Below are 14,102 nucleotides of genomic sequence, written 5' to 3' on the forward strand. Positions count from 1 at the left end.
TGTGAAGATTGGGAACACTTGTAATTTGGCTAAGCCAATTTGTTAAACTGAACAAATTGGCTATTTAACTGTTTATACTTGTTCCTGTTCTTCAGAAATTAATTTCATGGTTATAAAACTTCCTGGACAGTCCAGTTTCTAACTTTTCTCCTCTTGTAGTTAAAATTGAGAAATTTTCAACATTTAAAAGTTTAATTTTGTATATGTGCCATATCGCCAATAGTGGTTAATTAAGATGGATATAATGACTCCCATCTCAACAGTTTTGGGGAAAAAAAATATTTTTAAAAAGTCAGGTATAAGATGGGAATCTGCGAACACCAAACTCATAAGTTCTCAGTATACTGAATGAACAAAGTTTGCTAGGGAAAGTTTGGTAACTTGTAAGCTAAATACATTGGAATAAAAAGCACTTACAAAGGGTAATATTTGTTAACCTTTTCCAAGTGTGATTAAAATTGTGTACTCACCAAGACAAAGGGAGCAGCTGACTGTTTGGAAAAGTGGAAGCAGTACCACACTGGACCTGGCAGATGTTGGCTATGAATATCTTGAAAATATTTACTGATACTATGGGGGGGGGGGGAGAATGTTTTCTGCTCTTTCCCAGTTTTGCCATGACTTAGATTGATAATATTCAATGATTGTGATCAAAGTGGCCATGTGACTTCTTACTACAGCTGAATTATAATTTTTATATTAGTCTTTTGGCTTAATATAATCAGTATAGCCAGGTATTTACACTTTTCTGGTGCAAACCTTGTACATTTGGGTTGACTTTATGATCATTTGAGAAGGCAGAATTTTCTTTGCTCTAGATAAAAATTGCTTACACTTATATAGCACTTATAAGTGTATATATACACTTTTCTGGACACTCCACTCAAAGCACTTTACAGGCAATGGGGACTCCCCTCCACCACGCATGGATGATGCGACGCCAGCCATAGTGCGCCAGAACGCTCACCACACATCAGCTATCGGTGGGGAGGAGAGCAGAGTAATGAAGCCAGTTCAAAGATGGGGATTATTAGGAGGCCATTTCTAATCGGAAATTTGGCCAGGACGCCGGGGTTACACCCCTACTCTTCTCAAGAAGCCCCCTGGGATTTTTAATGACCACAGAGTCAGGACCTCGGTTTTACGTCTCATCCAAAGGACGGCGCCCGATTACAGTATAGTGTCCCCGTCACTATACTGGGGCATAAGGACCCACATGGACTGCAGGATTAGCGCCTCCATGTGTGCCACTAGCACCTCTTCCAGCAGCAACCTTAGTCTTTCCCAGGAGGTCTCCTATCCAGGTACTGACCAGGCTCACACCTGCTTAGCTTCAGTGGGTTGCATGTTGTGAGTTGCAGCTGGCCATATACTATACTAGATCATGTAAGTACACCCTACCATGCATAACTCAAAAGTCTTATTGTGGAATCTATGGGTGGTTTTCTATGTACAGTTGAGTTTATGCACATCTATTCCAGTATAAACCCATGGAGGGGGCTCAATTTCTTCCAGATTTAATGGTCAGGGTAAATTAAATAAGATAGTGGTAAATTAAACAAGACCATTGGTTATACGTCATTCACACTTCAGCCAATGTTGATGTTTAAAAAAAATCAGACATTGGCTGACCTTATCTGGTGGTTTAATACCTGCCCAAAGTCTGATATCTTATGGTCCCTCTTTTCCTCTGGTTATAAACTTGGGGCTTTTAATAATATATGAAATTTATATTCATGTGACCTCAGTTCTCACTGTTAATTCTTTGCAATGTATGGAATGGCTTTGTTGGGCAGAATGTTACAGGTATGGAGTAGGATTACATTGTACCATATTTAAAAGCAAAGGATGTCGCTGTCAAAGCTTTGTACATTATGGAAATTCTTTAAAATTGTTTTATACTTATACATCTGGAGTTTAAAAACATTAAATGATTTCCTGGTCTTGTGGTACTTAAGCTCAGCAATAATTAAAGTAATTCTTAAATTCAGATCATGTGATATTAAATGTATTAACAGTTAACGCTGACTGCTTTTGTCACTGAGTTGTATTTACATAATACTGTAGCACTTCATTGACCTTGATTCCAGATAAGTGCAAAAGTTGTCAGAATGTTCAATGTATCCCTGATACAGAATCTACTGTACAGAAAACATTTTGTATTCATTGTATGTTGAATACTTTGAGTAAACTATCCATTGTCAAATTTTCACTCCCACTGAATTGTTAGGATGGCAGCTCTTGCAGCTTTGTATTTTAAGTCAAAAAGAAGGACACCAACACATTGGTTAAGTTTGAAAAATCTCTTAAGACACATGATTCACATTAAATGAATTGCACTTTAGGAACATTATCTGAATTTTCATATAAATGTAACTAGAATAAAAAATTAAGAAACCTGGAGGCTGCTTTTAAGATGAAATGACTGTCAAGCCTTAAGAACTGCTAATAGACAAAAATAAATTGTCAAACTGTGCTTATGGACTGAATCACAGTACAGTTGTTGCTAATAAGGTTACCCCATATGTAACGAGCTACTGTGGAGTAGTGGTTAGGACTGAAGACTGAAAAAAAAGAACTGAAAAGCTATGCAGCTAAATGCTTGGTAGGACACTGCTGTTATAACTTTGGGCAAGGTAATTAACTCTGCTTCTCAGATATATACCTGCAAATATTGATCATGTATTTGGACAAAAATAATTAAAATAATGCATGGTTGAATAATAATTTCTTACACTTATATAGTGCTTTTCTGCACACTCCACTCAAAGCACTTTACAGGTAATAGGGACTCCCCTCCACCACCACCAATGGGAACCCCCAACCTGGATGATTTGACAGCAGCCACAGTGCACCAGAATGCTCACCACACAGCTATTAGTGATGAGGAGAACAGAATGACGTAGCCAATTTATAGAGGGGGGGTCAGGAAATCAATATTGGTTAAGGCCAACAGGAAATGGGTTACATCTTTTTGCGAAGAACCCTGGGATTTTTAATTACCACAAAGTGTCAGGACCTTGGTTTTGCATCTCATCCGAAGGACGGTGCCTTTTTTTTTTACAGTATATTATCCCCATCACTCTATACTGGGGTATTAGGACCCACATGGACTGCAGGGTGAGTGCCCCCTGCTGGCCCCACTAACACCTCTTCCAGCAGCAACCTTAGTGTTTCCCAGGAGGTCTCCCATTCAGGTACTGACCAGGCTCACACCTGCTTAGCTTCAGTGGGTTGCCAGATGTCAGTTGCAGGGTGATATGGCTGCTGACCGCTGGAATAAATCTTGTCATTCACTATTTCTGAAGATAATGTTAATCTACCCAGGCTGTTTTACAGATTGAAAAACAGTACTTTGTACACGGTTTTCTTGCTGTGGGCGTATAAATACACATTCCATGGAACTTCGTATATCTATGCAAAGTGTTTTTTGGGTACAGGAGAAAAATGCCAAAACATTGTGTCATAGTTAATGGTATTAATTAGAGGTGTGGAAGAATTTCGATTTCCAAAATCAGCTCTACCATATACAATTCCAACAATTTAGATCCTGTAAAGACTTGTCAGTAGCTGAAGTCAATATTAATGTCAATGGACAGGATTATATATTCAATTGTTCTGTACCCATATGCTTTGAATTATTAAAATGCCTGCTGTGATATTTAATTTTAAACATGGATGTGTGGTTAACCTTTGTTTATTGTGCAGAACTGTAGAGCTAATTAGACAAATGACAGAAACAGGCTATTTACTTCAACAGAAATAATTAGTGTCCTCCAAAAGTATTGACACCTCAAAATCAAAGCCTTCTTTTTGCATTAATTCAAGCAGTTTATATATATAATCCCTTGATTAATATGAATAAGTTGTAAAAATAAAATATTTTTGGTGTAATTCAATGCTTACATTTGATCATATTAGGAAAAAAACATACTTTTTATTCAATCCAATGATTTCAAGTGACCGTAAGTATAAGTACACCTTTACTCTAAATTTCAGTGTAAAATTCAGTATTTGGTTGCATATCTCTTTAAACAATAACTGCAAGACGTCTGGAACTGCTGAGCTCATTAACTCTTTGTATAATAATTTATTTGAGATGTATTGGGGCAGCTGCCTAAGTTCATGTTTATTCTGACTTTGTTTTTTTTCCTACATCATGTAAAATGCATACTCATTTAGATTTGATTTTAGTCATTTTAAGATTTTCCTTTTTTTTGCTCTTAATATTAAGGTCACCATTATCCTTAAGTATTCAAATAATTTGCTGTGGCATTCCTAAATGTGTTCAAAATTACATTAATGACCCACACAATTAGTTGAAATACCTGTCTTTGTGTGGTTCCTTGGTCAGGGAGTGAATTTCAAGCAAAGACTCAACCATGCGGACTAAGAAGCAAGGTAAGGCAGGGATTAAGTCTGTGATAAGCACGCCAGGAGAAGGTTACAAAAAATACTGAAGTTTCTGAATATCCCTATAAGAACAATACAATTTGTCAAGAAATGGAAGGTACATCTTACTGCCCACTGACACTCCCTAGATCAAACCGAGCATCCAGGTGGAACTGGTGTGGGATGATGCTGCGAGTACTGTAACTTTGAAAAGGCTACATATTTCAGTGGCTGAGATGGGATAAAATGTGCATCAGTCTGCAATATCCTGCTCATTCCACAAAGCTCCACTATATGGCAGCGAAAAAGTGAAAAACACCTTTCATATCCCACATGGAGTTTGCAACAGAGCACCTGGGTGACCGTGTAAAAATGTGGTCAGATGAGACCACAATGGAACCTTTTGTGTCTTAACGACAAGTACTCTGGTGAAGAGCTAACAAAGTCCATCTTCAGGCCAACACCATCCTTGCAGTCATGTGACTGCATCACTTTAAGGGGATGCTTCTTCTTAACTGGGGCTAGAAAACTTTTTATGATTGAAGGAAAATAAAGCAAAGTACAAGTAAATTATTGAAGAAAATTTGGTTCAGTCTAGTAAAGAGTTAAAACAGGTGAAAATTCCACTATCTTGATCAAAACTTGAAAACAGCTGTCTATAAATGATCCTCAAGTATCCTGAGAGAGCTTGAGGAAGTCTGCCAAGAAGAATGTGCAGATTTGGGCTGTAACTGTTGCCAAAGGTGATTTCACCAAATACTGAGTTCAGGAGTCTGAAAGCAAACGACATATCTCAATTTGTTTCTTGAGCTTCTGCAGACATGTACCCTATCTTATGTTACCCTTAGGGGTATTCAATTTACATTCAGGTTTTGAAAAAATATATATTAAGCAAAAGATTTATCACATCTGAATAATTTTGCAAGGCACTCTTGATATCGAATATTAATAAGTTTGATTTTAATTATTTTGTAACGATTCAGCACAGTTATTAAAGCTAAAACCAGTGAAGGTGCATGTGGAAGGTAATTCATTCAAATTGCTTCAGTAAACACCCTGCGCCTCTAGATGCGTCATTGCACATTGATTTTTACTCTCTCAAGAGACTTAGCTAGTAAAATAAAGGAATAAAAAAATAGCACCAAGTGACCACCAACAAATGGTTTGGTCAGAATGTTGTCATCTTGCTGTGTAACAGCGACTCCCGTGGCATGTCAGGTGGCTGTGGTTTTACAGGGAAGTCCGTGAAAGCTTCACACCCTCAAGGAATAAGGGAAGAACGACTACAAAAAGCACACAGTGCAACTTCGTGAAAACGTAATCAGTTCGCCTTGATACAGAGTCAGCTGTAACGCTGTGGAAAACCCCGGACAGCTTGACAGGGAAAGTCTTGAAGGGAGAATTGCGCGGTTTTTAATCCTCCTGCGCTAGTTCAATATTTCAGCACAATGGTAAAATTAGTTAATTGACAAAGGCTAGTATCTAATGAGCTACAAAACACAATAACTGTCGATTTCACATTTAAGAAAAATGGTCAATTAACTATGAAAGTGTTGACATTGAACTAATTTAAGTTTTACAGCCATTAAGTCTTACGTTCTCCTGACGTATAGGTAGAAAAGTACGTACAGCATAAAACCTCAAACTACACGTCTTCTCAATTTTATACTTTTTAATTAATTTAAGTCAACTTTACTTAATAATGCGTGTGTTTAACATAAACAGTAACGTTTTGTTTCTGTTTAATTTACTCTAATAAAATCCACCTTGTGTTAAGCTATAAGATGGCAGCTTCACAACGTAAAGAGCTCTTCTATTGAGCTTTCCATTTTCTTATAAAGCCATACTGCCGCATTTAAAATGCTCAATTTAATTTTAGTTCAGAAATAATGCTGAAAACACTTTGTATGTAAGTACAATCTTCACCATTAAAGAATGATTGCTTGTACCACTATTCAAAATGTATTCCTCAACTTAAATACGACCGAAAACCATTTTCACCTGAAAAACCTGTCTGAGGTATCGGTTTGAATTCGGTGCTTTTCAAGCAGTTTTATGGGCCCTGCATCTGTATCACGATCTGGAGTTTATGAGTATCTTCGATGACACTAAATGTTTTGCTCCTCTAGAGAAAGCTGTCAGTCGGTATTTAATGATCATTTTCAGGTGATTCTTTAATTGTGTGCTGTAGTACAGGACAAAAAAAAAAAAGTGTCCTTATGGTAGACTGTCAATAGGAGAGAGAGACTGTCACAGCGGGAGAAGGTGTAAGTCTGGGTCTAGTGCTCTGCGCTCGTTCAGTCGGTAACTGTAGGAAGAATTGTCTATGTATTTCCTGCGTTCAGTGCAGTGAATAACTATTACCACGGTAACGAAGGGCTGTTAGATGTTTAGGTACTTGAGAAAACCGAGAGGCGGTGAAAGACTCTAAGACGCTCCCAGAATTTCTCATTCTTCTTGTGCTCATGTCTTCCCTGTCCAGGGATTCTACAAGCAGAGCGGGTTTCGAAACACCCGGGACAAAGCAGCAGATACCCCCCAGTTCTGTGAAATCTGTTTTGCAAATGTACAAATTTAGCAAACGAATTGCCCCTTCATACCAAATCACGCGTTCAAGACAAGTTATTACTGATTTTACATTTTATCAGCGTGTGCAATTAATTAGCACAGCAAGCAGTAGTCATTCTGCTCATCGCTCAAATTCTTGACTGGAAATACCAATGCTTTTTCACAGGAAGTTGACGAGTTGTGTCTGAAAATAGACACTGCTACAATTTTTCCTAAACCATAATGTGTATTTTCTCAGTTTTATAATCCGATCTTTTTAGGAGGTAGAATAGACGCAATGACAAATTTATATCCTATCATTTACATTTGCTGGCTGTTGATACGACTATGTTGAAGACCTTGCTATACAAATTACATCAAATTGGCCCTTTCAGTGGGTTAAAGACGTCTGGCCATTCTAAATGGCTTTATGCTAAATTACATTTTTTTCCAAATACCATTTATAATGCCTCTGCTTTGTTAGGAAAGAAGAGTCAATGGTGATATCGCCAACAAATTAACCTCTACTGTGGTCACGATTTTGCGGTATTTGTAGCCACCATCTCCAGTGCTTCATCCCTTGAACTGAAATTTGGACGCGTTAACATAGGTAGGTATACGTCCGACTGATTTAGTTATAAATAAATTTTATTCCATGTCCGATTCACACTTATATCACGATTATTTACTCGTATTGAGATGCACAATGCCTCCCCAAAATATCAAAACACCTATTAAATTATTACCGAGACGTTAAACAAGCCCTCATCGTCTCGCACTAAGAGCAACTAAGTGGATTGTTGTTCTCTGAGATATTCAAATTGTTTGGGTAAGAAAAATCAAAGCTCGGACCTAGAAAAGCGTGTAATAATAAAAACTGAAAATATTTCGATAAATCTTGATCTAAGGGGAAAATTAAATTTTCAGAAAGCATAAAACAACAGGAAGACCTTAAAAGAGAACCCTTAGAGTATTTTTTCTATTCTCCCTCTCACAGGAAAAGCTTACACGTTTGTTTTCAGTTTGCGCACAAACTTAAAAGTAATGTTCTGGAGAGCTCTCGTAGGTTTCTCAATGTTCCAGTTTAACTACCAGCAGCTTGTCAGTTAATTTACCATGCGGGGAGGCGTGCTTTGCAGCTTGAGAGAAGTGCTAGTCCACCCTCCCCCCACTACCTAGATTGTGTTCAGCTTCTCGGAGTGGCTGGTTGAAGCCTCATTCAAGTGAGAAACCCGGCCTCTTTCCCTTTCAATCAATCTAGTCTTCAAAAGGATTGACAAACCGTGCAAGACGCACAGAGCGAATAAAGGAAAAAGCATTCAGTGGCAAAATCAACTAGTGCCAGCAGTATCATTTCTATCCTTGTTCATGGTTCCGAAGTCCCTAGCTGCCAAAACACTTACAGAAATTACTACCTCCCCCAATTTAAGAGTAGGTAAAGACTGTCATTGTCACAGTATGGGAAGAGGGGTTTAAACAGCAATGTCCTGGGAAGTACGTTCTCGAAGAGAAACGCAGGTGAAATATGGTTTATATGTCATATGTAGAAAAGGTCGTCATTTCTTTTTTTTATTATATATATTTGAATGTTCTTGTGGGGGGATGGGGGTGAGGGGGTCATGAGCGTGCAAACTGGTCTCTAGTTTCTGCCAGCGCTGTCCCTACCACACATTAATACCAGTCACACTCATTTTCTTTGGGTACATAAGTAGGCTATCACCAGCACTAGCTCTATTTAAGGTTTGAAAGGAGAACCCTGGTGCCACTTCATCCCACCCATTGATTAATTCACACCGGGTCACTACTGCGATCTTGGTGCCACTTGGCATCTACATGCCAGATAGATCTGAGCATTGATGCTGTATCCACAAACACGTCCGGGCTGCAAACATTTTTTTCTGATATTTTAAGGCAGATTTTATTTAGAGGCGGTGCTTGTAAGCTCTCGAGTAGCGTCGTAGCGACACTTTTTTTCTACCCCAGTCAAGAGTGTTTGGCCAAGAGCGTAGTTGGAGCTGGGGGGTCGAGTGGATTTGGGGGGTGATTGCTGCTTTTTTGCAGGTTTTTTCTCTTTTTTATTTTTTCTTTTTTTTTTACTTTTGCATTTTTCCTGGATTTTTTCCTCCAATTTTGGTTCCATCTCGGGATTTTCTTTTGGATCATGAACAAACTATACATCGGGAACCTGAGCCCTTCAGTCACTGTCGAAGACTTGAAGCAGCTCTTCGGGGAGAGGAAGCTCCCTCTAGCCGATCAGGTTCTGCTCAAGTCCGGCTATGCCTTCGTGGATTTCCCCGACCAAAACTGGGCCATTAAAGCCATTGAGACTTTGTCTGGTAAGTGCATCTTAAACTTCGTGGAGCACCTAGTCCTTCCTCATGCCACATCTTTTCCTAAAAAGAAATCAGAGAAATAATTCCTGGAAAAGATATAAAGTAGGGGAGACCACAGCTGAATCCAGCTCGGGACGGCGTATGTGGTGTGTTACATCAGTGCCGAGTTCAGATAGTAAGTAACTCACGGTCCTCAAAATGGAACAAACTGAAGATCAGCCAATGCATTCTGAGTTAATAAAACGAAAAAGAACACAATCCGCAGCTCCACTAACGCACAAAACACAGTGATGTTAAAGTCACTTTAGCCTTCAAGGGCGCTACTTAGCAATCACCCATAGAAATACATGGGATGGTCTGATGCTCGGTAGGCATAATTATTTTTCAGTTATTTTTTGTCTTGATTTTATTGAAAAGACCCAGGGAAAGTAACCGGAAAGAAGGTGCCACATCCTTGTTGCACTGATGCCTGGGTATGTTTTTACGAGGTGTCCTGTAGGTAGGTGATGGGGGTCCGGAGGAAATTGCTGATAAACAGGTAGCTGGGGGGACGAGGTGAGACTCAATTCCGAGCTGCGCCAGGCCACTTATGCACAATCGCACCGAAAAGAGAAAAATACATTTTAGCCCCTGTCCATAGTCTAATTAAATCACAACGTTATCAACAGGCAGGGGAAAATAAGCTTGTGTAGTGAAGAAGACTGGAGTCTTCTTGGTTGCCTTACCTTTTAGATCTCTTATTATTATTTTTTGAAAAAAAAAATCTATCCCTTTCGCTAAGTGGGAGGTGGGAGTGGAAAGCATGGCTGCCCGTCCTTCATTGTGAGTTTTTAAATATGAGCTCATCAGCCCCTTTTGGCGCCGCTTTTCTAATTTTTTAATTAAATTTTTTTCATATTTGTTTGTCAAACTCTTAATATACACCGCCTCTGTGTATAGAGAGCTTTAACGCGAATGTATTATTTTTCAATAAGTTTTTTCCCCAAGTTTTCCTGTTTATAAGTTTGAGTCTCCCTGTTTTCGGATATGCGGAGTTAAGGAGCAAAACCTGTTCATGTCATTTAAAACATAAATTCAATTTGAAAAACTTTACAGAAATAGATAGCTTTCCCACACCGTATCCCTAATGTACATTTAATTCACCTTTACATTGTTATTGTATATTTCTATTTTCTTCCCCACAGGCAAAGTCGAATTGCACGGGAAGGTGATTGAGGTAGACTATTCTGTTCCAAAAAAACTAAGGTAACGATATGCAGTATTTATGTACTTGTTTTTTTAATAAACTGTGAAAATATCATTCTGTGCTCTGCCTACATGCGACGGTGACTATACAGTTAGGATAGAATATGGCCACGTTTTTGTTGTTTTGCTAAATAATGGTTTCATTATGTAACCCTGAGGTATTGTTTACGTGCGTCGATAACGTTTAAGCCTTCTTTCAATAGCCTGATGTTTGAAATAAACTGTATATGACTAGTTTTCTGCTCTTATAACTATCTGTATTTTCATTGGTTGTTGAATGTAAGAAGAAACATAATTCTTTAAACGAAAAACGGTAGCAAAACAGCTTAATGAAATACTTCCTGTTGGAACGCCTAAACATGTTTCTAGAAGTAATTGTTACATTCTTTTGTTTGTTACCCTGTTTTATAAAGAGTGCTTATATTTACTTATGTGTTTGTTTCTTGTTTTTATAAACCCACCACCTATTGTTTTGCAAACCAAGAACAGACAATGAGCAAGTATTAAGTTTATTAACGTTTAAGTAATGGTACACACTCAAATAATTGTTTTTCGGAAAATCTTTTGACACACTTGAACTATTTCGAACTCATGTACACAAAGCTGATTGCTTGAACATGTTAGTTACGGTATTTAGTTTATTTTTCATTTTGATGTATATGTAAGGTAACATTTACAAACACACATACGTTTTAAACCAGTCATGTAACTTGCAGACATTTTCCTAAATATATGTATCCAACAGTGATTTCCACCAACCTGGTGCATATATTCTTAAATGTTTGTGCAGCAGGAAGACTTAAGTATTTATTTTTTACCCAAAGACGCAATACACTGGAATGCAAATGTTGAATTTTAAGTTTAACGTATATGTTTTTTTAAAGCATTCTTAAAAGACCATTACTTTACGCAAGAAATGTGGTGCAAGAACAGAATAGAAAATTATTTTCTATGAGAATAGAAAAAGGAAACAATCGTTCTAAAAGATGTGTAAACTGTTGTGGTGGAACACTCCTTAGTGGTCAGTGTGCGAAACTATACTCATTGTACCGGTGGGCCTCGCTCTAAATGTAGGAAACTTTCAACGGATACTTTATTTTACAATTTAAAAAGATAGAAACATAATATTGAAACACACTCTAATATTAAAGCAGGGAGCGGTGTGTGGAAGTCCGAGCATTATACAGTACATTCAGCGGAATTACACAGCGTTCCATAATGCCATGTAGCATTCTTTTGAGGTGTGTTCTATAATAAGATCATAAACCGTAGTATTATTTTAGAGTGGTCTGTGACGGAGTTTAATGATTTATCAAGACATACTGACTTTTTTAGCGAAATGGTGATTTTACGACTTTTAGTCACATTTTAAATTCACTCAATTGTTGAAATTGACCTTTGTTTTCTAAAAATTAATATGAACGCTTTTTCATTCATTTTTTTAGCACGTAGTGTTGAGAAAAATAAAGAACAAATAACGGTTGTGAAAGTTAATATTTTGCCATGCTGTAACTTTTTCCGGCACTTGTGTGCATATAGCTTGTGGTGTATATTTTTCGAATTATTTTATGTCTTAGAAAAGATTATTACTGCAGATTGATATACTGCCGGTAATAACGTTTGTCCCCTTGAAATACAATATTTTAGTTGCTGTTTAAAATATATTCAAATAAAATCAGATGGGTGAAACGGCTTCTGGAACGATGAACTGCTGAATATACAGCATAACGGGTTTTTTTTTTCAAAAGGACATTTGAGGAAAGTTTGTAAGTTCTTCTAGAGAACATCTATTCCTCGTCCTTCTGCGAATGCCATTTAACATTTGTGCTGTTCCTGTGTAAAGTACACCATGTAATTCTTTTTAAAATGGCCAAAGCCCAGGTTTAAAAGGAAGCATGGCAGCTGTAATGGCACAAACAGGCCTGACAGGGTGGCGACTGTTGGATTACTCATTCAGAGAGTGCGAGTGTAGTGCTTGCTCATTGCCTCATTGGTAAAGAGTGCTCCATGGCGGTGAAAGATGTAGGCCAGGTCACTTATCAAGGTCTCTTTAAAACACATATTCCAACACTGTTCGCTTCAGACCTTAAAGACGTTTAGGATTCAGTTCCATAGTTCTAGCTAAATGCAGATCAGGACTTTAGCCCATGTGTATGAAACTGAAAAGTGGACATTTCTCTCTGTGGTGAAAATCTGTTTTTGTATTGCTAATTAAGATAGCATTAACATCAAGTCTATTCTTTGACGTGAAGTATGAAATTAACAGTGTAAATGTAAAAACATTTCTTTGTAAAAATGAAGAATGATGATTAAGGGTATGAAATAATAGAGTGATAATTATAATAAATGATAGGCAATGTCTGGGGTTACAATGCCTGGACGCCTTGTGGCTGACAGAGGTGTGTTCCCAGTTGTCTCTTTGGAGCTGTATGTGAGCACATGCTGTGTATTTTATGTCAGTAAATATTTTGTTTTCTTTAAAATGGGTACATCTGTAGGTGTTACTTGAAATACTTTTAAAATATTGATTAGAATAATTTATGTTAATAATAAAGTTAACTCAGCTAACTGAGAAAGTATAAATTTCCCAGAATTTTTCTTTGAAATATATTTAGAATATAAATTTAGTTTTTATATGCATACACATAAGCATTTTTCAGTTTTAGCATTACTTCAGGTGATTTTGTTTAAACAATTTGTGAGGTGTTCACTCCTTTATTTACAATGAAATTGCACTTGAATATAATCCTTCTGAGGCTTTCAATTCTCTGTTACCATTGTCTTTTAATTATTATGTATGTGTGGTGTTGCACTAAAAAGTGAATTAGAATTTAATTTTTTAACAAAGCAAAACAATTGAATTATTAAAAGATAACAATGTCACACCTTTTACCATTTTCAAAAGTGTCTTGAGATGTATAGTGGAAATTGCGTCTTAAAATAAGTTAGATTGTGGAAGTTAAGAATATCAGTAAATACATTTGTTGCCACAGCAACGTATAGCTTGTTAATCTTTTATGTATCTTAAAGGAAAGTGCCACATTTCTATTATAAAAAGTGAGTATGCTGAAACAACACTCAGACAAAAGAGCTATTGACTTTTTTTATAAAGGGGTAATTTTGGAAGGTTGTGAGTAAGAAATTGTTTGCGAATTCACTTTTAATGTGAAAAACAAAAAAAATCTGTATTATTTTGATCAATTGTAATCTGGATTATCACATAATTTTTCTAATAAGAATAGTGCAGTGTGGAAATAGCAATATACTCAACATCCATAGTATCTGACTATGTTAAGAAATTTAATTAATTTGTGAAATTTTAAGAAGGGAAGTAGGCTGAAATCACAGTGTGACATCCCCTCCATCCCTAAAAAAATTTGAATCAAGTTATTTCATCCTTGAAAATGGATCACATTATTCTAAAAGATTTAATTCCTCCTTGCAGGTGTGATTCATCAGTTGTGTTCAGGCGTTGGTTAGGGGTGACAAATCTGATCTCATGACATTTGCATGACTTGAGCTGTCAAAGGTTCAAGTGGTTTAGTGGATTTAAATTTCAATTAAAGACAGAGCCCTCGTTTTCAC

At 37.1% G+C, this 14,102-nt stretch overlaps 1 protein-coding gene across 4 annotated transcripts in view; it reads left to right on the forward strand.

The window, feature by feature from the left end:
* Positions 1-8,707: 8,707 nt before the first annotated feature.
* The window catches only part of igf2bp2a (insulin-like growth factor 2 mRNA binding protein 2a), a 101,617-nt gene continuing 96,222 nt past the window's right edge, over positions 8,708-14,102 (forward strand). For 3 of the 4 annotated variants that reach the window (XM_015359155.2, XM_006636646.3, XM_015359157.2), the window contains exons 1-2: positions 8,709-9,275; positions 10,457-10,517. In XM_015359155.2, the coding sequence (XP_015214641.1) occupies positions 9,101-9,275; positions 10,457-10,517 (236 nt within the window). In that variant the 5' untranslated portion in view covers positions 8,709-9,100. Of the gene's footprint in view, positions 9,276-10,456; positions 10,518-14,102 lie in introns of all 4 variants that reach the window. The other variant, XM_015359156.2, reaches the window with a different exon arrangement.

This window comes from Lepisosteus oculatus, chromosome 12 (genome assembly GCF_040954835.1).
Source record: "Lepisosteus oculatus isolate fLepOcu1 chromosome 12, fLepOcu1.hap2, whole genome shotgun sequence".
Classification (NCBI taxonomy): Eukaryota; Metazoa; Chordata; class Actinopteri; order Semionotiformes; family Lepisosteidae; genus Lepisosteus; species Lepisosteus oculatus.